The sequence below is a fragment of the Agelaius phoeniceus genome, chromosome 6 (assembly GCF_051311805.1).
Source record: "Agelaius phoeniceus isolate bAgePho1 chromosome 6, bAgePho1.hap1, whole genome shotgun sequence".
Taxonomy (NCBI): Eukaryota; Metazoa; Chordata; class Aves; order Passeriformes; family Icteridae; genus Agelaius; species Agelaius phoeniceus.
This window is the reverse complement of record NC_135270.1, coordinates 25519279-25543615: the sequence shown is the minus strand read 5'-3', so window position 1 is coordinate 25543615 and position 24337 is coordinate 25519279. Positions and strand designations below refer to the sequence as shown.

The following is a 24337-nucleotide window of genomic DNA, read 5'->3' as shown; positions in this document are numbered from 1 at the left end:
CTCACTCTATGGACATAAAGTCAAGCAGTGGAAGCAGGACCAGGCAGGATGGAGCACAGGAGAGCAGGATCCCTTTCTTCTGAGAAATGGACTGATGATTCACTTCTCAGCAGTGATAAAATTAGCTTGGTTGGTCATACATGTGTATTTGCAGTGCCAAATATTGTGAGGGCAGGAAGACTTACCTGTTGTCAGTTTGACTTGTTCAGCCTGAACATACTTGATTGCTATTTCAATCTCCTGCTGTAATCAGATTGCAAATAAGTCTAAGTATAAAATCAGAGAAAACTGGGCTGAAGGAATTTGAATAATCATGTAATTCAGCCCCTGCCCCAAGGTTGCTTCCTGCTCTGCTGTATCTATGTCCCAAGAGATGGCTGCAGAACTTGGTTTTAAAGATGGTCTAGTAAGGGTGATGCACCATTCAAGTGTTGCAAGCACTGCAGTCCCCAGGCCTCTGCTTCAGCAGTGCCACTCAGCCTGTCCTTTTCCCCCTTTGCTGCAGGCACCCATGGCCAGCTGCAGCAGGACGTCTGAGTTTTTCTGAATTGCAATCACGTCCCCTCACCCATCAACAATTTACCTGTCTCCAGGTCTCTTCTGGAGAACAAAACTGCTTGCCTGCAGAAATAACTCTCCTTTTTGGCTCCAGAGGGTCAGTAGCAACACCCTCTGACCACCTAGATGACATTTCCATTGCCTTTAGTGAATTGCACTCATGCATGACGTAAGCAAAGCGTCCATTTCAAAGCTCTACACAAATGCTGAGATGGGGGCTCCCATCAGAGCTCTCCAAGATGAGACAGAGCAGCTTACCTGTTCAACATCAAAACGGGGTATTCCTTATGATTCTTCCTTGCCTGCAAAGTGCAGCAGTGATAGGCAGAGAAGCTGCATCTGGGCAGTTACACTCAGTACTAAAAGCACTGAATAGAAGCAGGGTTTCAGACCAGGCAATTTCTTTTTTTTTTTTTTTTCTGAGATATTTTAATCTCCAGAATGGATTTCACAGCTCCTATCTGACTGTGCCAAAGCATTTTCCCTTCAGAGCACACACAAACAAGTGAGGTTTACTTTGCCTGACCTTTTCTGATGACACTGCCACCCATGCTGTGCAAACCGGAGCTGACACCATCTGAGCTTCCTCGGCCTGAGGATAAATACAGTGTGTGTCCTGAGAAGAGGCTTCCTTGTGTTAGCTTGGGTGAGGCACTGAACCAGAAGCTCTTGGTTTCACCAGTGAGTCTCCATAGTTAGGGAAGTGATATCTGTGTTTGGTTAGTGGCAGGAGGGGAAGCTGCCCCTGCTGTGGCTCTGTCCGTGCTCTGTGACCCTGGCTGTCACTCCATTGCTATGGCAGGATTCAGTCTGTCTATTCCTTGCAGCTGAGAACCCTGCTGACTGGGATGTTGAAGAAAAGACATCTTCCCTCTTACTTGGAGACAGGTTTACTTCTTGCTGAAGGGTCTGGACGTATTTCTTCTTCCCATCTTAGAGTGGCAAAGGTTTTCGTGTTTCCCCCTTTAAACCCACTGGCATCCACATTAACAAAGAGGTTTCTTTACCATTTAGGAAGTAAGAACAGCATTATTTTCTCAGCACAACTCCATCCTGGTTGAATTTATGTCTCTGACCTTTTACCCAAAGGCTCTTTACACTTGACTGAAACATAAGGTAAAAGTAAATGTAACTGAAAGAGCTCATTGTGTGTGTAAGTATAAAGGCTTTTGTGTGCAGGATGTGGCTGCTTGTGCAACCAGTAGCCAAGGAGCACCTTGGGTTGTGCTATTAGTTCTGACAGCCATGGAGAATGTGGAGCAAGAGCCTGGATGGATGAAAACCCCGTGTCCAATTCAAGCACTGGCTCCAGCCACCTCCAAATCAGCACTTCTTTGCCAGAACCCTCACTGCTGGCAACTTCTGGCCAGGTTTCCCCCAGGAGAGATGCAGTGCTATCTTTGGGGTTTTTTTCTGCAGATGCCTGTGACCAAGAAAGCCCCCTCCTTGGAGCTGGGAGTCCAGTCTGTTCTCGTGGAGCCATGGAAATAGGGACAGATTAATAAAACATCAGGGCTTCTTCAACGGGATTATTATAAGTGGTTTTCTTGAGTGTTGGTTGGAGTAATGATCAGAGAGGACACAGATCCATAATCCTATTTATCTGAAACCATATAATCTTCCTGAAGCTCTTTAATAGTGCCAGCTCTTTAATTACAGAGCAGCCACATGTGCTGCTGCAGCCAGGCCTACCTGCAAGCCCTCTGCGGGGAGCGGGGGCAAGGAGACCTCCCAAGCCCTTCAGGCTCCGACCCCGCGCTTTCCCGGCGCCGCTCCCCGAGGGATGCAGGGAGCCACCAAAGCCGGCCGGCTGTTGAAAGGAGAGTTTGTTCGGTTCGTCTGACACGGCTCCGCCGGGGACCAGCAGCGCCCTCGGGTCCCTGCGCAGCGCCGGCAGGAGCACGGGGGCCCCGGGCAGCCACCGGACTCGCCCCGCCCGGCGGTGCGGGGGCTGCCCGGGAGGCGGGGGCGCTGCCTCGAGGGGGTGTCTGCGCGGGAAGTCCCGCCCCGGCGGCTCGCGGAGAGCGGCGGGGGCGTGCCGCGGCCGCCCGCCGGCCCCTCGGCAGCGGGGCACTGACAGCCGCCCTGAGCGGCACCGGCGCGGCGCTCCGCTCCCGTGCCCGCCCGGCGGTCGCTGCCGCCCCGCCGCCCATGGGCCGCCGCCGCCGGGGGGCGGGCGGGAGCGCGCGGCCGCAGTGAGCCCGGCCGGCGAGCGCGGGGGGCGGCCGAGCCCCGGCGCCGCGGGCACCATGGACAGTATCCTGGAGCCCTTCCCCGCCGAGCGGCTCTTCCCCGCCGCCGGCACCGGCTTCCTCGACTTCGGCGACTTCAGCGAGGCCGACTTTCTCAGCAATGTGGTAAGGGACCGTCGGCAGCACCCCCGCTCCCGGCCCCGGCAGCGGCGACGGGACCCGGCGGCGAGCTCTCCTCGGTCCCCGCCCTGCCCCGGGGTGCCCCGGAGATGCAGGTAGCCGGGTGCCCACTGTCGCACACGGCCAGCTCCCCGCTGGACTGGCCCGGCCGCTGTTACCCTGAGGAGACCCCGCCGGGGAATCTCAGGGCTGTTGTACACTATGGTTTTATGAGCCTGATGGCTGGGGAGAAGTGTGCGATGCCAGGCGGGGAATGTACGACCTGCCGTGTGTGAGCTCGGGCAGCACCGAGGCACGGCCGGTTGCAGTCGGGAGAGCTTTGGGCTCAGCGCCTCTTCTCTCCTTTGCCTGTAACTTTTCCTCAGAGTGGCATTTGGGAGATGAAGCGTCTACCGCTTGGCGCTTTGGCTGGACTGATTTACTTTGGAGAGAAGGGTGAGGGGGAAGAGTGACTAGGAAGGAAAATGTGTTGCCAGTCTCAGGGAACCAAAGGGGCATTGTTCACCTCTAGGGAAACTGCCCAGTTTCTCCTAGGAGTCAGGCGAGTTCTCAGCCCAGCAGCTCTCCCTGAGAACACGCACAGACTCTGCTGTAGAGCCCGAGCTCTCCATGGGAGTTTCCATGGGATCCTGCGCCCCCTCTGCCCGGCAGGACCCAGCCCTGAGGCAGAAGTGGGAGGGTCCCCACCCCAGAGGGCTTTGGAGCGAGGGTATCCGGCGCTGGGCAGCAGAGCACTGCCTGGACGCGAGGCTCCGCCAGCCTCGGAGCGGCTGCAGCCGTGGGACAGTGTGCCTGCCCCGGCCAGAGATCTGAGCCATGGCAACTGGCCTTTCACAGTGCTGGCACCTCCCGTGTTCCCGGTGTAGCACTGGGAGCGTCCCTGAGGGCTACCCTTGCAGTGGGAGCAGGGAACAGGGAGAGGGCGAATCCTCTGATGAATCCACTTCTGCTTTGCTACACAAAAGATATTGAAAGCCTTTTATGTTGCCTGCTTTGTGAGTGAGACGGTAGAGATGCAGAATTTGCATAAATATTAAAATGCACTGCACCAAGCAGAGGCACACAGGGTCTGGGAAAGAGATTATGGAGGCAGCCCCATCCCTCAGAGATCTCGCCAGCTCCTAATTTCCGAGATTGCACTGTGCCTCGAGGATTGATTCCACTGGGCTCTACCACAGGCAGCAGAGTCCGCAGTGTTCACGCAGACCTTCCAATGGCACATCACCCAAGACTGAGCACTTGCCTCCCCTGCTCATATCTGAGACCTGTTGTTAGGAGTTTTGTGCTTTCCCTAATTCTGTACACATCCAGTGTGGATGAAGCTATGCTGATAGGAAGTGCTTTATGCAAAGACCATTTATTCCTTTACCAAAATGAAAATAGTATGTATTGACACCAGCCCTTTTACCAGGTGCAACATGGGCTGTGGTCAGAAGTCAGGGAACCCCTAACCAATATAGGTGGTGTCTTTTTATAGTTAAATAGAACTTCTGCCTTCTCAAGCAGACCCTGTGAAAAAGAAGCTTTTGTGTAAGACTGCCATCTGGTGCCACCTGCCAGGACAGTGTGTTTAAAGTGTGTGGTGGCTGTGGGCAGGCTGGCTCTGTCCTGCCTCATTTAAATGGCTTTTCTGCTTGGAGAGCTGCTTCTGGAAGCAGCTTGCCGTTGTCTTCTCATAACTATGTTGCAGTGACTCAGGCATCGCTGTGCTCAGCTGACAGCAGAAAGGCGCTTTTTTAAAGGCCTTTTTTTCCCTATGGATTTTTTCCCAACTGCCAGCACCACAAACTTCTGCTGGAGTGAGAGAGTCAAGCTGAAACCTTCTCTTTCTGCAGATGATACAAATAAGAGATTCTGTAGCCACTTCTCGCCTACCAAATCTGTTGGTGATACAAGAGCCAGAACATAATACATCAGCCTCTTTGTTCTCACTCTGCATGACAATGGGAAGGATGGAAGAAATACACTTGGATTTTCTTACTAAATCCAGCAAATCTCCTGGGATCTTGTAATGTGTGGAGAAGTCCTTTTGACATAGAACTGTGCAGAACATCACCGTGCACAATAGGCATAAAGTTGCCAGTGCCTTTGCTTCAAAGATGGGCAAACTTTTCCAGATATTGTTCAGCAGGCATTTTTCTTAAAACAGGCCAGGAATTTCAGCCATAAAATGTCAGTATGAAATTTTCATGAATATGACTTCCTTTTTTGAGAAAGGAAGCAGAAAAAAAGATGGATGAACCTTACTGCAGAGTCTGTGCACCTTTGGGGCAAGAATTGCATATGTCTAAACTACTCTCTTTTCCACAACCTTGGCAGTCCTAATGAGTCATCTTGGTCTTTAAAAAATGGTTCTCTGTATTGTTCATCTGAAGCTGTGACACATAATTAATTAAGGCACATCTGTAAATGCATCTTCAGAAAGATCTGTGCTTGCAACAGAAAAAAAAAATTGAATGTGTAGGAACTGCCTTTCAGAGACATCTGCCCAGGTTGTAGGAATAGGTTGACAGAAACCTCATGAAATTCAGCAAGAACAAATCCCAACTCCTGCTCCTGGAGTGGATGGATGGACGGACGGACTGACCCACCAGGGGTCATGGAGCACTGGTGTGGCCCCAGTAGCAAAGGCAGCTAGGAGCAGGAGTGACCTGATAAATATACACAGGGAAGTGATTATCCCCTTTTTCTTGAAAATCATAAAACTGTGTCTCAAATACAGTGTCCAGTTTTGGGCTGCCTGATAGCAGAAAGACATGGATAAATCTGAGTGCATCAAGGGGGTTGTCACCAAGGTAACTGGGAGATGGAGAATTTCTCCTGTGAGCAGTAGCTGAGGGAGTTGGACTTCCTTAGCTGGAGAGGAGACAGCTCCAGGAGGACCTAGCAGAAGCTTACCTGCACAGCTGAGGAAGTTACTGAGAAGATGGAGCCAGGCTCTTTCATAACTGCATGGTAGGAGGATGAGTGGTCATAAACTGGAACAGGGAAGGTTTAGACTGGGTTTAAGGAACCGAATTATTGCTGTGAGGATTTTGGTTGGTTTTTTTTTTAAATCGTATGGAGAGTGGTGTCTGCTTAATTGGAGAGGAAATCTCCAAAGGACACAAAATGCTTCTCTTCACTTAACTTTTGCTAACCAGACTTACACAGGATGGCTGCTAACAGCACTGTCAGTCTCCTTTTGCTCTAGAGGCCACATACTGCTCTTGAACTTAGGCAACTTTGTTCTTCTTTTTCTCCCAGAAGGACCTATCATATATAAAGCTAATCCTTCATGCAGTGCCTGTTTATCAGTTTCACCCATTTGTGTCCTACCCAGCCCAGCATATCTGATCATTTCTGCAAGCAGCCATCTATTTGCTTAAGGTCTATTACAACTGCACTCAGAGAACTCTTACTTTCTCATCCAGCTCTTATCAGTGCTGTGAAACTCTTCAATAGACTTATCTCTTGAGTCAGATTCACCACTGTGCTTCACTAGGTTTGTGACACTTGTGTCAGAAGGAAACCAGAATAAACCAACCAAACAGGAGTCATGTGCTTCCTTCTAGCCCAGTATCCCAGTGGGTTTGTTTCTTACCTCTGCTTCTGTGTTTTATAGTGCAAAAAACACCTTCAAAGATGACTTTGGATATTTATGTAAACACAGCTTTATTTTGACTCCATATTTTTCAAAGCATATACTTTACCTCCTTCAAGAGACATGAAGGCAAGAAAATAGCCTGCATGCTCCCTCGGGTCTCCACAGTTAGAAGCTGCAGAATGGCTGTTCAGGCTGTCTCAAGAGTGCTAACCCAGCTCCTCTGGGGAATGCACAGTAATGCACTCTTTCACTGTGTGATCCTGTATGCCCAGGCAATGTGACAAATGGCATTTTCTGGAGCCTACAACGGGACAGCAGAATGGGAGAAAACTGCCTGTCTCTGTAGGGTTGCTCCTTGAGTGCAAACTGGGTGTTTGTCTTACTGTGTGCTCTTTCCTTTAATATTGTCCTGGCCTGCAGGAGGAGGAGAGTGGCAGGAGTGTACATAGTGAGTAGGCTGAGAGTGATGCTGGTGCAACTCATAGAGGAAGCTTCCCCTGAAGATGAAGAGAGGCTATTCACCATGGATGAACTGTCACTCTCACAGGAAGTTTGTACACACTTTTATTCCTCTTATGCCTACTACAGGGACATAAATAGCACTTAAGTGGTGCTTAGGTGTTGGACTGACCTTTGGTCTGAGCGAGTTTCATGCTCTGTAAACTCCCTCTCACCGTGTCAGTGCGCAGTGAGGATGGAGAGCACAGGCAGATTTGGTCACCCACTTTGTATCCCTTACAGTTGCTAGACAGGGGAGCTCTGCTGTAGTAGGAGGCTGGGTCTCCAGGACTGAAGGAGACTAATCTCTCGTGGGGACACATGCAGCAAACATTTTGGCCCTCTAGTCCTGTACTGGTAAAATTTGGTCAGTAACACATTTATGATTAGTCTGCCAAGTACTGGATATGAAAAGGCTATTTTCTTTAAATTTTTCTTGGAACTCACCAGCCAGATTCCTGTAGGATCTGGAGCACAGATACAGAGACCTGATGGGGCCTGATGGAAATTAATCCAAAGATAATAATTCCTATATCCTTCTATTTCATTAGTCTCTTTGGATCCATCTCATGGTTTCTACACTTCGTGGCCCTGCTGCTCCTTACTATCCCATGATGAGACTTGCAGAAGTGCTAGCAGCAGGATGAAACCAGAGCTGAACATGGGTCCATGGATCTCTGAGTCTGGGTCTCTGAGCATCATCACTGTAGAGTCACCACCAGGAAAAATGTTTCCCTTTTGATAAAGAAGAGGGGAAGAGACTTGAACTTAGTGAATTTGGAAGACTCTAGGTAAACACTTAATCCAGAGACTGTGGATCATTTGTGTGTCCTATCTGCCAGGAAATTGATAAACATTTGGGATACTCTTCCTAAATAAACACATTCATTTGTTGGATAACTGCCTGCATGTGCTGGGAACCCATTGTCCTAAATTATCATCTCAGCCAAAGTGGGAGAACCCATTAACTGTGCTCTTGGGCCAGAACTAGGAGAGAGGCTGCAACTTAGAGCAGGAGTGCAGGAAAGCATATGTCCAAAACAGGGTTAAACTGTGGAGACAGAGCCATCATCTTGGTGGGGAGAAGCTGAAAGGTCTTCATGGAAGTGCTTGCAGAGTAAACAAAGGGAGGGTTTGGCAAGAGTTGGAAGTACATCTGTGCACACAGTCCACTCCCACTGAGGGATCAGCACCAGCTGGGAGATGCTGGAGTTGTGTACTGCTCAGTCCATATCTGCCAGGTGATCCTCATCCCTCATGCATAAGGCAGCCGTTAAGTGCCACCACCACCACTTTCAGAGAGGGACAAACCTGAGGTCTCAGTTGTATAGATCAGACTGCAGAAAACCTGTAAGACTGGCCCACTGTACCTTCTCTTGGTACCAGTACAAGTGGACAAGCTTGTACTGTATGGTGGCTTCAGAAGCCACCGTAGTGTGTGATAGCTTCTGAATTTGATTAAATGTCTTGTGCTCATTGATGCAAAATGTCTTCTGCTGCTCAGCTTGTCCTATTTGTGCTGCTCTGGTCTCATCCATGACTGTTGCTGTGCTGGTCCCACTGGTGCTGCGCTTTTCTTGCTGAAGCCTGGAATGGAGCTATCTCTGGTAGAGCAGGGATTAGGAAAGAAGAGCATTTTCTGAAGCAACCCCTTGAAGGGGAATTTAGAATTAGGCATTTCATAGCCACAGTTGTAGCTGCACTATTTAAAATATGGCCAGGCTGACACCTCTGTGACTTACTGCTGTGTTTCCTCACAGAAAAGTTATTCCTCTGCTTGCTCCCTTTTTTCTTCAGCATTTCTCCATAGGTTTTAAGGTAGTATTTAATTAGCATTTAATAATTACTTATTTACTATTTAAAGAATTTTCAGTGTTAAAGGAAGTAAATGAAAATGCTTAACTCCCTGGAGTTGTCTTTGGGATGGCCTCATGGCAGATCCTCTGCACATAACCACAGGCAGGATTGTGTTCTTGATACAGCAATTTGATTCTCAAGAGTCACTTGTTCCAGTGCATTTCAAGGAAGGGATGAGTCAACCCACTAAAGTTTATGCATCCTTGTCCTGTTGTGGATAGTCCACTGTAAGAAACCAGATGGCTCACAAAAACCAGTTGGTGACTCTCCTTGCTGCAGTGTTACAGGAAAACAGGTAGGGCACCAGCAAAGAAGCAAACTATTATAGCTCTCCTAAGAAATGCCCAAAACCTGTCTCTTGGCCTGATTGGCTGAGAGATTTCCCTGGGAAATTCCAGGTCTGTGCATCTAGGTACAATGCAGTCACCCATGCTTCACAGGCAGCCTTGTGGCAAGCATTGTTCTTCTTCAGGAGACATGTCTGCTGGAGGAGCCAAGTGTGTTACGTTCTCAATTCCAAGCCAGTCTTAGTCCTGGGATTACTATATCCTACCAATCCCAGCTTTCTGCCAAGGACTGTATTTTCACATCTGAACTGCTGGGACTTCATGTCTCCACATGGGAGATGAGAAGTAAGAACAAAGGGGGAACCAAAGCCATCTTTCTTGGCCAACTCCCCATGCTGGCACCATCTTTTTCCAGCTGCAGCAGGTGACTTCTGTGCAAGCGATCTCAGTGTAGTTTGGTATCCCTGACTGAAATCATTGATCCAGAGTTCAGCCTGGCACAAGGACAGAGTGGGTGCTTACATGGAGCTCGTCTCTTACTTTTTTCCTGTATCTGGAGCTCAACTTGTGTTGTAAGTTGTTAGGTGTTTCCTTGGGTTGGTGTCTGCATGCTTTGCAATGTTCCTCAGAGCAGAAATAGCTGAAAGGTTGTGAAGAGCCCAAGGCTGCATGGCCAAAGTGGCAAGGGACTGCAAGTGGCATGCTGAAAGGCAGGCTGTGTCTTTCAACCCAGCTGTTCCCCATGTCTGCCATGCAGTGTTTACATCTATCCAACTTATTTCCAGCTGCTCAAGAAAACAAATTTTACTTCTGCTTTCTTGCATGGTTACATCATTCAAAGTTTTCCTTTCCTGTAGTTTCCTGAACTGACCCAAACGCTGCAGCCTTATCCTCTCAACCACCCCTTTCTGGCTTCTTTTTCCACATTCTTTTCTCTTTCTTTGTATCTCTCCTTTCACTCTTATTTTCTTAAACCTTTGAAATCACATGGTGCTACTCTGGTCTTTGAAATCACATGGTGCTGCTCTGGTCTGGTCTGTATCCAAGTGATAGATGCTTTACACTTAGCATGACACATTGATCAGCCAGAACAAGGTATCATGAAAGTTAGAAGTGCACATATCCACATACTCTTTCACTCCTTTCTTTCTTGTCCTATTTTATCTTCTCACTTTCTAAGACTGGAGAAATTCCCTATAGAGCACTGAGCAAGGCTATTCTCCCTGAAACTACTACGTAATCTAACCAGCATTGAAGTAATTAGTACCATCTTTAGAGCTCAAAGGTGATGCCTCATGTGAGGTCATTTATTACAATCACTGTCCAGACTGTTCCAGAGGAAACTCACCCCTGACTACCTCAGCAAAGTTGCTTTTGGCTTTTTTACACTGTGACTTTGTCTTGATTAGGAAAAATGTTCATTTAGATCAGTCTGGCTGACCCGATTAGCAAAGCCTGCTCAAAATGCAGTTAGCATTTTTCCTAGAATACATGCAAAACATAATGCTTTCAGCTGAGCAAATTGTGCCAGGAGTTCCCCTGCAACAGGAATGTCAGGGCTCCCTTGGGAGAAACCTGGCAGCTAAGGCTGGGGCCTGACATCAGCTGTGTTACGCAAGAGGGTAACAACTGGATGCTACATTGGTTGTGGACATTCCTATTGGATTGTCAGCATTCCTCCTGCAGGTGAGCTTTGTTAGATCAAAGCTCAAACAACATCCTCCATGCTGGCTCCCCACCACAGTGTCATGAGGTCACTGTCATCTCCTTTCGATGGCATGGCACATCCAGGGGGAGCATTGCAGCTCAAGAATAATCTATCTCTGCTGTTCAAGGCTCAGGGGCTCTACCATGAGAACCTGCTCTGGCTCTGCAATATTTGCAGCCCTCTCACTACTTGGAGGAGAGCTTTCCCCTCTAGAAGGGGAAAAAGGTAGAGGGAGACCAGGATGAAGAAGAGGACTCAGTTCCAGAGCCTCGGGAGTTAATTGCTCCATGTCAGAGCAGCTTGATGTTAAATGAGTCTGCTAAATTCATGACAGTTGAAGGAAGGAGCTGGGCAGGTGCTTTTGGCTAAGTTCACTGCTGTCCCGGGGGGGAGGGACTGCAAGCCAGGCAGCTCAGAGAGGAGGAAACCAGCTCTGACATTTGTAAAGACTGTTGATGGAAGGTTTCTTTCAAAGACTTTTCAGTCTCTCAATCTGAGAGCTCTTTGCCCAAGGAGTGCTGGAAATGTGGCTCTTCTTTCCAAGCAAATGTGGCAGACTCTCACAGTTGATGAGGTGCTGTTGAGCCACAAATACTGAATTACCAATTGAATGATATTGGGTTTGTTTTTGTTGTGTTTTTCTATCCTTATGGACAGCGCTGCAGTGAGGTTGTTGGGAATGGGAGAACTGTATTTTAGTCCTGGCTCTGTCAGTTTCTTAGTGTGTGATCTTCAGGGTGTCACTTGCAGTGAGGCAGCTTTTGATCACTATAAAAAAAGTGGACATCCTTATTCTTACTGAAAAGGAGCAGTGTCACCAATGGGTGAAGAAGATTAACAAAAATTAAGACTGGAGTGGGGTTTTGCTAGTAAGTATCTGCCAGGAAAGATCCATAGGAGCTATTACTTTGCTTCCTTAGTTGGACTCTTTTTCAATGACTTTGCAGCTATACATGATTTGCCACATTTTCAGTTTGGCTGATCTATTCTCCACTGATATCCCAGCTATCCTTCACCCCTCTCCTGTTCCTTATCCCTGTGGACTGCACGTGTCTCTATCTGACCTCAGATACTTCAAGCTAATCCAGAGTAATCTTTCTGTGTCAGTATGAATGACTGCATTGGTCAGCATCAGGATTTAAACTAAAGTACTTTTGGCCCATGCTGTTACTGGCCTGACCATTCTGGGCCTTACTGAAAACCAAACAATTTGTGCTTTATAAATCCAGTGAATGGGCTATACTCATACCTCATCCTCCACTGTACAACCAGATCCTGGCTCAGGCACAAAACTTAGCTTCTCTGTCAGTTTGGTGCAACTTGCTGAGAGCACCCTGTTTTATTTTTGCCCCAAGCTGCTGCTTGGGGCAAAAACTCAGTGCTGGGCCGAGTTCTCAGTCTCCCAAACTATTTCTCTGCTGGTTTGTAAATGAGAAGGAGGTAACAAGCTCCTTCTCATAAAATACCAGAATGTCATGGCTTTGTCAGTCCCTAGCATGATATTTCAAGACCCATGTCAGTCCCTCCTGCTGCTCAGCACATGTTTTTGCACTTTTCCTTTCTCTGGAAGTGCCTTTTCTTCACAGTAACTCTGTCCGGCCTGTTGTAAAGTTAGGATCACCATCATCCATTGGGAAGAGTGATGCAGAGGTTGCTTTTCCATCCTCTGATCCTTCTCCGGCTCTTCAGGTTTTGTCAAATATAGTTGGCAGCTGTTCAGCAGCTGGATTAGCAGTAATTAATGAGCAAATGGCCTGCAGCACTTTTTCAGACCTGGCAAAGCACATACCTTTCACTTTTTTCTTACACAGTTTTCAGCTCTTTTTTATCATGCTGGGAAAGAGCGGAGTAGCAGCAGATGCTGCTCTGATCAATACTGGGGAGTGAACAGAGGCTGCTGTGCTTTTCTTTGCTGCTAATCAGTACCAGGGTGATAGGTAGGGGCTGCTAGCTAGGACAGCAAAACTGTTTTCTCCCTCCCCTTGTAGCTGCAGCCACAGTGAGCAGTCAGTGGCAGCTGTAAGCAGCTGGGATGAGCTGCAGCAGAGCAGGAGTAATGCTGATTTCTTAATTTTCCTGCATGCTTCAGGCTCCAGGCAAACAGCCCTTAGAACCTCCTCCTTTGTGACCTGGAGGTGAAGTCCCAGGTGAGGTGAAGGCATACATTACTGTGTCAAGGAGCCACACAGTGTGGTGAGGTCACCCAGCACCTTTGATACCTACAAGTGCCAGAGACCCATGTCCAGAACAGTTGCCCATCCACTGGTCTCAGATGCCCTTCTGATATTTGATGAAATCGAATTACACAGAGTTGTCAGAGGATTTATTTACTTATTCTGGGAAAGAGTGAAGAACGCCAGAAGGGATGGAAAATAGGGAAAGAAAGAGGGACGAAAAAGCAAAGATGAGAGAGGTAGCTATGTAGTTAGCATTCCTGAGCCATCTGGACCTGTTGGCATGGCCCCATCTGGATGGGCTCACGTGTTCATCCACAGCATGATGTAATCTTCATTGTCCAGCATTTGATTTTTCTCCTTGTGCTGGATGGCCTCATATCTAGTGCAAGTCTGGAGCGGGCATTTTGATTTCCTGTTGCTATTTGTGGACTTTTCCTGGCCAATCCTCAAGCTCAGCTCAGGCGGTTTGCATTCCTCAAGCAGAAGCAGCAATGCCACCCTGCCAGCAGGAGCAGAGGCCAGCTGCAGCCAGCCTGCCAGCCCAGGAGAGGCAGCCCTGCACATGGAACCAGCTGTGCTTTGCACCATGCTGCAGCTGGAGAGAGAGTGACACCTCTGCCTGGTGCTTGGACCACGGCGGCCTGAGCTCTGGAGTTAGCTCAGCTTCAACACCAGCACAGAGAGGGACCCCTGTTCCCAGATGCTCCTGGGCTTTCCTGCCCTGCTGGATCTTGCAGCAGAACAGGAGCAAGGAGAGTTTTACTTGACTCAAGACCTATTCCTCCCTTCAGTAGATGTGAGTAAAAAGCAACTGATTATCTCAGTCCCTCTTCTTTACAAATACCTGCACCAGGGAACACTAGGGCTTTTGACTGCTCTGTGAAGCAGGTGGGCTTCCCAGCACATAGGAAGGAAGGCTGGAAAGGGTCCGGTCTGACATTGCCAAGTACCTGCTCTTGATAGTGGAAGGCCTGTCATCCCTCCATCACTCAGTGCCATTTGCAGGAGGCAGTGCTGTCCACTCAGACGGATTCACTCAAGTTGCCACCATGTTCTGTGGGAGACTGCCATGCCTCACCAAGACCAGCCATCTCTTTTTTTCTTGTATACTTCCTAGCACAGGAAATGAAGAAGATTTGTATGTCTGCCTCCATAAGAGCACACTTTGAAGGTCTGTAAGTCATAGAAGCCACACAGGAACAAAACAGCCTTCTTCACCACCTAAACTCAATGTGTGGAGGGACAAACAGTCAAGCCATAGACTGCCATCCCCTCCTGCTTTTAGAATCAGAGCAATTCCCACCCTCCTCCATGGTTGGGGAAGTCTGAGACTCTCAGAGGAAGAAGATGGGATTTCTCTATCATGTACCACTGCTGCAGGCAAACCTCAGACCCAGCAATACAAGGGCCTGCTTCAGATTATGCCATTCTCCACTCTGACTCAAGATGTGGGTAGCTGTGTGGTGATACATTAAGCAACAGTTTGACCTGAGCATCCAGTACTCCCTCCCTTACAATGCCTCATCCTGCCCACATGCCTCCCTTAGCTTTGTTTCCTCCAGGGGCTTGGGAATGGGAAAAATGAGTGCAGTGACCCCCAGGGAATGAATTTTTTTCAGTGGAGAATCCTACTGCCTGGTTCAGAAGTCATCCTGTTTGCATGTGAAGAGAGCAGGGCTTTGCTTTCATAATAACCCAGGGACAGCCTGTCCACCAGGGATGGACTCCCTGGAGCCACAGAGCTGAGCTTTTCCACACAGCTCAGCTCTGTTGAGTGAGAGAGTAGCTCTGGAAAATGATTGCCTCTTTTTAAACCAATTGGCAAAACTCTTGCATCTCTCCTGGGAACAGGCCAGGGATTCTGAGTCACTGCTTGAGTGGGTTGTGGCCAAGGTAGTCGTACCCAAGATATTAAGTGAGAGAGGAGAGATCCACCCAGGAGTGCCAGCAGAAAGAGGAATAGTTATGACCATAATGAATAATAATATAATGATGAAAAGATTCAGAAATGCACTGCCCACTCCAAAAATAAAGTTTGAGGACAACTCAAATGTTGTAAAGAAAAGAGAGGAAAGAGTCGAGAAAGACCGCCAAAGCCTGCATGTCAGCTGCAATGCAAGGAGTCCCGTCCAGCTGGCCTGGGTACAAAGAGCTCCTATTGTCCAACAGCATTTCCAAGACACCATTCAAAACTTTCAGAAAATAAACCCAAGATGCAGGGTGAGATTTATCACACAATAAAGGCAAGCCAGATGTGTGCACCCTTTCAGAGAGAGACAGGAGGAAGATGAAGGAGGAGTGAAGCGGGGGGGTATCAAGCAGCAGAGGCATGAGGGAAGAGGTTGGCATGAAAGGCCAGATGCTGTGAGGATCCAGGCAGGAGCAGGGGACTGGATCTTTGCTGGGACACATATTGGGCACTCGTGAAAGGTTTCCTGTTTATCAAGAATGCTATACTTGGGAAAATTCACCTAGCATCAAGGTTAAGGAACAAAGAGGGAAGATCTCACTGATGCTTTTTCTTCTTTTGTTGCACATAAAACCATGATGGATACTGAAAGGTTGCTTCTTGTGCTGAATTGTATATCCGCAAAATAAGGCCCTGTCTGAAAGAATGTCCAGAAGCCAAATCACTGTAGATTTTGTCTTGATTTTCTGAGGCTCACACAGTCTTCATTATTGCTTTGCAGCACTGGCCACCATGGCAGGGATGTAACTTCTTCTGCCACAGGAATCACTCACTTCCACCTGTGATTAAATTATGTTAAAATCTACTTAACATAATCAAATAATAATAAAAGCAATTAATTACACAGAAAGATAATTTAATCTTTGAATATGCTGGTAACATGGAGTTACATGTCTACAACCTGCCATCACTACATAACTCCTCAAGTTCTCCCTGCCTCCAGAACAACCTGGCAAGGTGGCCATGCCATACCACACACCACCGATGAAAGGTGACTTGGAATTATTTGTTCTCAGGAAAATCTATGGTAGTAAGGACTTGTTCATCTAAGAGTAAAAAGCCTGAGGAAACATTTTGGAGGCTTAAGCTAGAGAATCCCTCTTTGCAGTGACTCATTTGTTTGGTAACTGTATTTCTCTTCTACAAGTTATTGTTTTTTTATGTTGTGTTTTGGGGGTTTTTTGGTTTTGGTGGGTCTTTTTGGGTTTTTTTTGGTTTTGTTTTTTGTTTTTTTGGGGTTTTTTTTTGAAAGGTCTGGATGTATCTGGAGCCATTAAACTGAGCTCAGTTGCAGATGATGAATTTGAAGCAGGACACACTCAGCTCTGTAAGGAGTCATATTTGATTACCAGCATGGTTCCTCAAAGCCCTAAAACCCATGAGGCTATCCATCATTTCCCTTGTCCAGGGATGTCCAGAAAATGGATTCCCAAATCCACCAGCTTCTGCAGAGACCATTCCAATGCTGCAGTGCAGATGTCTGCTTGATCTCAGATGCAGGAGCTTCCACAGCAGGAGTTCAGGGCATAATAGGTTTCCTGGCTTTAAATGAACATGGGATCTTTTCTTCTCAGAAGCTTCTAACGTTACTTGAGTACATGATACCATGTATCTCCATATTTCAACTTCTTTTCACCAGCTACAGGGTCCTTGGCGGCTGGGCCTTGTTGTGGAGATGTCCAGCTTGAGGAAGGGATAGCTGGAGAGCCAGGTGTTGAGAAGGGGTTTTAATTGGCTTCCTTTTATCCTTCAGCTATGATTTTCATCCCATGGTTGAAGTGACTGCCCGATCTCCGACCAGTCAGATATGTATCCTTATCTTTGGAAATGCAGGGCTTTTACCCTTGGTTTACCAGCATCACATCTTCATTCTACCCCAGGATGGAGTTAATTCAGGTTACCCCGGTAGTGACAAATGGTCTGAGAGGCCTTACTGCTCTTTGTGGCCTAGGAAGGATTTCCCTACTCTCCAGAGACTCTGGTTTTTGCAGCTCCACTGCTGAGGTGAAAATGGTACCCTCAGCATTGGAGCTGAAGATTAATTTCCTATCTGCTGCTTAGGGCACAGATTTTCCACTGAGATGTTGGCAGAAGGTCAGAAATCTGCATTCCAGGTTGAATTGCTTTGAAAACTGTCCTGGTGCAGAACCCTGTTCAGTCTGCTTCTTGCAAAACCAAACTTTTGCCCAGCCTGGCCACTGAAGAGAGTCCCAGCTCTTGCTCTCTCAAGATTTTATGTGAAAATCCTTCACATCCTTGAGTCACAAATCAGCTGGCCCAGACTTCGTTGCTCTGTTAAGTGCCCTTTACAAAGGCCCAAGGAATGAAAGCCACCAGTAATGTTTGGTATTAGCTGCATGCCTCAGCTTTTGGACATGAACAGAGTACAGCTCTTCCTCTTTCAAGGCCTGCTTTTCTTTATGGGTCTCCAGGGACCTGCCAGGGGACAAAATGTGAATTATCTCTGATTTTGGTCTCTGAGCTAAAGAGAAACAGTTTCAATGAGACAAATGAAGATGATTGTAAAGATAATTTAGACCTTTCCTCCTCCTCCTCTGGTTATCTCCCAGAGCAGATTTCCTCTATCTATCAGTGTGTCTTTCTTGATGCTTTCTTGCAAGATGCAGAAAAAAAGGCCCATAATGGCATGGGGCTTACAAGCGGTGTAAGAGCAGAGATCTGCCAACTCTGGCAGCTTCAACTCCTTACTTCCTTACTGGCCAGGGCCAGAAGCTTCCAAAAAAGATAGAAGAATTGGTGGAGTGGCATTTATTCCAATTTATTTTGGTTATTGAATAAACATTCCCATCCCACTGACTGGTGAATGGCTTGAGCAGCAGCACCTCTCTAATTTATTTTAATTGTATTGAACTTTCATCTCTATTGCATTTCACGTCTTTTGGTGATAATGTGAAATGGTTTCACATCAGCATGGCAGTATAGTCACACAAGTCACACAGAATAAACCATTATTTCCTTTCACTTGCCCTGCCTGCTGTCATACTGTGCATCCCTCACCATTAAGCAGAATTTTTCTCTAAATTGCCCAGGCAGACATGCCACACACAATTAAATCCATGTTGGGTTTTCCAGGGTAGATTCACCTCTGGATTTGCAGGACTGGGCTGGGGATGCATCCCTGGGGTGTGCAAACATGGCTATGGACACCCAGTTGTGTTCTGGCTGCTGTGCCTCTGTGGGGAAGGAGGAAGGGTAGATGCGCTCTGCAAGGGCACACCTGGGTCAGGGTGGATCAGGCTAACATAGCAGATAGGGCCTTCCCAAAAATGATGGATTATATTTTCACACATTAGGACACAAAGTTCACATGAGGTCCCACCCCCATGCTACAGCAGCTGAAAGCCCCATCATGGTGTGGAGTTAGGGTGTCAGTGGGAGCCTGATGCAGACGCAGCTGAGGCTGCCGTGTTCACATACAGGCAAAGCACTAATTCAGGCAAGACAGCAGAGATCTGGGGACAGAGATGACAACACAGCTTCTCTCTCTAAGGGCTACTGCTCGTGTGAAGTCTCTGCCTGGAGACTGACCTTGGCTTGGGAAGGAGTGAAGAAGAGGAAGAGATCCCTGCCAGCTTGCCCAGGGATACCTGCATTCCCATGGAGAACAGCGCCTACACATCTCTGTTTGAACACAACCCAGCTGCCACCACAATGGCTTGGAAATAAGAGTTGCTTTGTTTTGTAGCAAGCAAGTTTTGTCTTCAGTTCTCCAAGCTCAAAAAAAGCCTAGCAGAACAAGCTTTTTATTTACCTTTCACAAACTCCTAGAAATTTGCCCCAAATCTTCTGCCAGATGAGGGTTAAGAGCAGCCGATCCAAACGTTTCATCCTGAGAGAGTTGCGTCCAGTTCTGCGTATGGTTTAAGTCCTGCTCTAATTTTTTTTATCAGAGTCAGCTGCAAGGCAGTTGTAAGCCAAAGGAAATTTGGGACATTCATTGCATATGTAGCATACACACAGCAAAAGCATGCTTAAAAGCAGAGGCATTCCTTTTTATCCTTCAGGGTGCCACTGCTGGGAGGAGAGGTGTTCCTATCTCTCCAGATTCAGCTAGTCACATGCCATAGGCAGACCATGTACTGTAGCTGCTTTCCACCCCAGGCCAGCAGAGCCTGATTTTCCCAAGGAGAGGCAGCTATTTCCCCTCTCCTCCCTAGCACATGCGTATCTGCTCTGAAGCTGGCACCCACCTACCAGGTGATAGGAGAGCACACAAATGGCCACACCGCTGTGGCCACGCTGCAATGCCACTTGTCTTGTGAATCACCTCAGCCTGGGTTCTGTACTGCCCGTGGTGTTGTGTCCCAGCTGCTAATCCCAGCTGAACACACTGGTGCCAGGTATGGAGACACCAGTGTCAATGACTTTAGCAGCACTCAAACCCCTCCATTGGGGCCACTGGGAAACCCAACCCTAGTCACAGGCTAGCAGATTTCAATTTTCCACATACCTTTTACTCCCTTTTCATTCTTTCAGGGGCAGAAGCATTTAAGTTAAAGACTTAAGTCGCCCTCTTCCCCTGCGCCTGGTGCCTCCCAAGATTCTCCCCAATGAACTGCAGGCGTGTGAACTCTGAGCTGGTATTACACTTCTGCAGTCTCGGCCACGAAACTTCCATGCGGTCTGTGTCGTGCACGTTTTTTAACAACATCACCGGCTCCGTCAGCTTTGTCCCCCCTGCCTGGGTTGCAGGGCAGGAGGGCGTGACACCACGAAGCCTTCCTGCCTGCCAGGGAGGTTTCGGCTCGCCGCGGGAGCCGCGTGTGCCGGAGGGGCTGCGGCGATGTGCCGGCCTGAGCGGGGCCGGCCCGCGCCGCTCCGTCCTAACCCTGCACTCCTCCCGCGCGCCGCGCCGCTGCCAGCCGCCTCCCATTGGCCGCCTCCCGGCGCCGCCGGCCAATGGGCGGCCGCGGCTGCGGGCCGTTGGAAGCGCGCCGCGGCGACCGTTAAACCGCCGCCGCCGTGCCCGCGCGGCCGGGCTGCCCTGAGGGGCTGCGGCTCCTCGGCCGCGGCTGCCCCGCCGCTGCTGCGCCCGGCTGGGCGCCGCGCCCGCCACCGCCCTCCCCCGGCCGTGCCTTGAGCTGCCGACGGTCCCTCCTAGCTCCTGTGGCGCCTAGCGCTGGAAATTGTAAATCCAGGCCCTTGGCACGGATGCGCGGTGGAAGGAGGTTTCCACAGCGAGTTGTGCCTGTGCCTTGCAGGGACAAGAGCAGGCTCCGGGGAGAGCTTATCACTCTCTACAAGTACCTGAAAGGAGGTTGTAGTCAACTGGGGGTCTGCCCCTTCACCCAGGCAATTATGAGAGGATGAGAGGATATAGTCTTAAACTGCAGGTTTAGGTTGAACATTAGCAAGAATTTATTCTGAAAAGGGTCATTAGACATTGGAATGGACTGCCCAGAGAGGTAGTAGAGTCACCATCCCTGGAGGTGTTTAAGGAAGGACTGGCTGTGGCATTTGGTGCCATGTTCCAGTTGACATGGTGTTCAGTCATAGCTTAGATTCAGTGATCTCAGAGGTCTTTTCCTACCTAAGTCGTTCTGTGATTCTACGATTCTACAGACAGCAGCAAATTCTGGGTCTAGTTCCAGATCAGGTTCAGTCAAACCCTGCCACCCTGGGGTGTCTGGTGTGTTTGGTCCACCCTACATGCCAAGGTTGTGATGCTGAAAGTAGTCACAGGTGATTTGGGCATTGATGCAGTCTCTGGGACAGACAGGGTGCTGCTGCTCAGGATGCGGTCCTGCTGCTGGAGGGGAATGACAGTGGCGTTCACAGGCAGCTTGGCCTTTGGTGCTTTGGCCATGCCACACAGAGAAGCAGCAACAGCAAGGGGGTTGCAGGTCAGTGGCAAGCTGCTCAGGCACACCAGGGGCCTGGGTGGACCAGGCATGGATCAGCAGGGACCTGTGATATGTGAGGTACAAGAGCAATATGGGTTCAGGATAGAGAAGCAGCAGAGTGGTGGCATCCAAGGGGTGGTTGGATGGTCACTTGTGCCCCTTGGGATGCACATGCACTGTCTGGCTGTGTGGAGAAGTGTGTATAGCATTTGTCCATCCTGTCTGAATCTTATTAACACAGTTGAGAACTTCACTTTCATAAGGTCTAAAATTCTCTGCATTTTAAAGAGAGCAGAAGGACTGTCTGGAGTGTATGGGCTCTTCTTTCCTGGAATGTAAAGAAAACCTCGGCTGTGCAGCTGGAGTGCAGGGGGCTTCATTCCTTAGTGAAAGCAGAGAAGGGAAATGCAGATGTCACAGCTGGGACAGGAGATTTATCTTGGCAAGCAAAGAGGAAAAAATTTTCAAAAGAAAAGAGAAAACTCAGAAGAATCCCCTCCCCATTTTCACTGCTTGCCAGCACGAGCAGAACCTCCAACCTGCAAAGGCCTTTCGTCTCCTGGGCCTGGGCTGCCGCCCAGCTGGATTTAGCCCCTCGCTGCTTTCTCTTTGGAGCGAGACCGTTGTGGTGGGTTGAGAGAGGCTGTGAGAACCAGCCTGATCCTGAAGGAAGACTGTGTCCAAACAACTCAGCTGGAGGTGGGAAGGGGAAAGTCACAGTCAAAGAATGGAAGCATGAAAGGGAAAAGGAGGGACAGATGCAGCCAGGATGAGTCCAGAGAAGTGGATCCAAGGGGAGGAAGTCATCACCTCCTCAGCCATGCATGGTGCCACTGGGCTACAAGAGTGCTACCTTAAGGCTTCCCATGTGCAGCTGGGCAGGAGAGAAGGCTTTGTGCCTCAGTCTCTCCTTGGGGCCTCCAGAGTTCTAACACCATCTCTGGGTGGGGGTATATGTAGCGCTTGCATTTGGATGTCTGGATGCCTTGCATTAGCTCCCAAGATAACTGTTGTACAACAGGAAAGGGTGTTTGAATGAGAAGTGCACGCACGCACATACAGTGTGCTATTTAGACAACCCTAAGCATGAGGTCAGGATGAAAACATGTGGTGGAAATATGTTTGGAAGAGTTGGTGCCTGTGTCGATCACCAGGAGTGGGAGGGAACAGAAGCCAGGAGCTGACAGATTCTCACTCTCTCCCCATGCCTGAGGTGGCCTCAGCCTGAGCAGATTCTACTGTGGCACCAGGGTAAGGCTCTCTGTAGGGCCTAGCGATGCAATGCTTGTTGTCTCCCCATACCTGTACACACTGGCTCATCCTCTTTGGGTGCTGCCTCCCTGTCCTCCGAGAGTTTGTGGGGGACAGGCAGCCAGAAATCAGGCTTGGATCAGGAAATTCAGCACATCCTCGCCATTGCATTTCTGTCCCTTGGCTGCCCCCTCCCTGACCGCTCACTGGTAATACAGCTTTGGAAACACATCTCGTGCTATTTCTTGGCTTTGGAGCATACTTAGAAGAAGAAGGAAAGAGAGTGTGAAAGGGAGGGGAAGATAACAGGAGCGAATAATGCAAAATGAGACTGTGCTGTGAGCTTTGTATCCCATCTGGAAACTGTTTTCCCTCAGTACACTGCACACCCACTCCCTCTAGGCCAGGATGGTAAGAGTCAAGTTTCCCAGTTGACTGGTCCCCCTTGCTAAAGCCAGACCCATCTGCATGAAAGCTACTTGAAATATCTGAAAGGAGAATCTCAACAGTTGTTGAGCCCTTCATTGTCACAATTAGAAACTCTTGGCCATTCTTCTGAGGAGCAGGAGCTGGCTGATCTCAGCCTGGTTGGAAGGCACTCTCAAGCAGCTTTGGTCTTGAAGAAGCTGTGAGAGGACGAGGCTGCTATGCTTGTGAATCTCTGTACCATCCCACCTTCATTCACACCCAGGTTCCGTGGACTCTTTCTTGGACCTTCCCTGGTCCGCTGAGACCTTCACTGCCATTGTGTTGGCAAAAATCTCCCCAAAGCCCAGCCTAGTCTTGTCATTTTGTGGCAGCACATGAAGACCTTTAGCTGTGCTGGCCCCAGCCTGGGTGGGAACGGAGGGCTGGTGACCACACAGCACCTTCCATTCCTGCAAGGATAAAGCTGCTATCCATTTGTGATATGTGCTGCTGTGATGTACACAGCCCTGAGTCACCACCTCCTAGTTCCCTGAACCCTCTCTCGCACATGCAAAGGAGAAGTATAGCTGAAGCTTTCTCTGAGTTTTGCCAGATAAGTGCAGCTCCCAGAATTAGGCTGGGTGGGACAAAATTTGCATATTCTGCATTAACAGGCTCAATCTAAACTAATTAATAGTGGTTTTGATGCCATCTATCCAAAATAAACTCTGGGTTGCTCCTCACTGTGTCCATCACAGTTGGATCTTGACAAGAGGACACTCTTTCTTCTTACCATGTGGTTGCATGCACAGCTGTCTTATACAAATTAGAAGTCTAAAATTAACAATACCTGTTGACTTCAGAAGAGAACACCCAACCCAAGAGCCCCAGTAGTCTTCCTGGGATGTGGTGACAGCTTCCTGCTGGTCCCATAGTTTCCGTTATGGGTATAGCCAGCTACAAACCCATGTTATTATTTTTGTTTGCTTTACTCTTCCCTCTGCTGCTTTCCTCTGCCTCTTGCCACCTTCTTTGAGTAAAACAACAATCTCCAGCTTTGTGTCAGCTCTAGGTGCTCTCCCTCCTTGAGGGTTTTGTATCCTTGGTGCCCCCTTTGATAATAACTATAGTTATGGCCAATCTCATGGGCTAGCTCCCTTCTCTCCATCAATTGTGTTTGGAGATGTTGGACTGGTATATGTGTGAGTGGTGAGAGCTGAAACAGGCTGCTTTGATGAGAAGGCTTTGCCAGTATTTAGGAGGATAAGACCCAGAAGCCCAGAGGGGGGTAGATTCCACAACATTTCTGGATTCCCAGGGAGGGGTGCAAGTTTCATTCTCTGCTCATCACCCATGTTTTTCCTGTACTGTGCAGTAGGCCTCTGTCTCTTAGGAGAGAATGGTCTCTTGGGGACCTGAACTCCTGCACCTCTGGGAGAACAGTGTTGCCTTCATCCCCATTTCCAAACAGTGAGGTCTTCCAGCAGCAAGTCTGCTGTGTGGTGTCTAAAATAATGAGAAACCTGAAATTACTCTTGCCAATGTTGGTGCCTGTGTTAAGGCTCTGATACTCAGTCCCTTGCACTCATTACTCATCTCTCAGCCCTCAGCAGCTGCTGGGGTGATTTTTTTGGTTTCGGAATAGAGCCAGAGATGCATGTCCGCCTCTTCCCTCTAGGTCAGTTTGTCCAACAATAGAGAGATTGTTGACTGACCAAGGGATCATTGTTCTAAATGTGGGTGGGATGCCGCTAAAAGATAATCTGTGTAACTACTGCACGGATGCATTTTCTTGACTCTCT

General features: G+C 48.7%; 1 protein-coding gene across 9 annotated transcripts in view; it reads left to right on the top strand.

The window, feature by feature from the left end:
* Positions 1 to 24337, top strand: part of CREB3L1 (cAMP responsive element binding protein 3 like 1) — a 63345-nt gene that overhangs the window by 15459 nt on the left and 23549 nt on the right. Inside the window, exon 1 of one of the 9 annotated variants that reach the window (XM_077180140.1) lies at positions 2583 to 2915. The exons of 6 other annotated variants lie outside the window; for them this stretch is intronic. In XM_077180140.1, the coding sequence (XP_077036255.1) occupies positions 2808 to 2915 (108 nt within the window). In that variant the 5' untranslated portion in view covers positions 2583 to 2807. Of the gene's footprint in view, positions 1 to 2582; positions 2916 to 24337 lie in introns of those variants that run through there. 2 more of the 9 variants (XM_077180139.1, XM_077180138.1) reach the window with 2 other exon arrangements.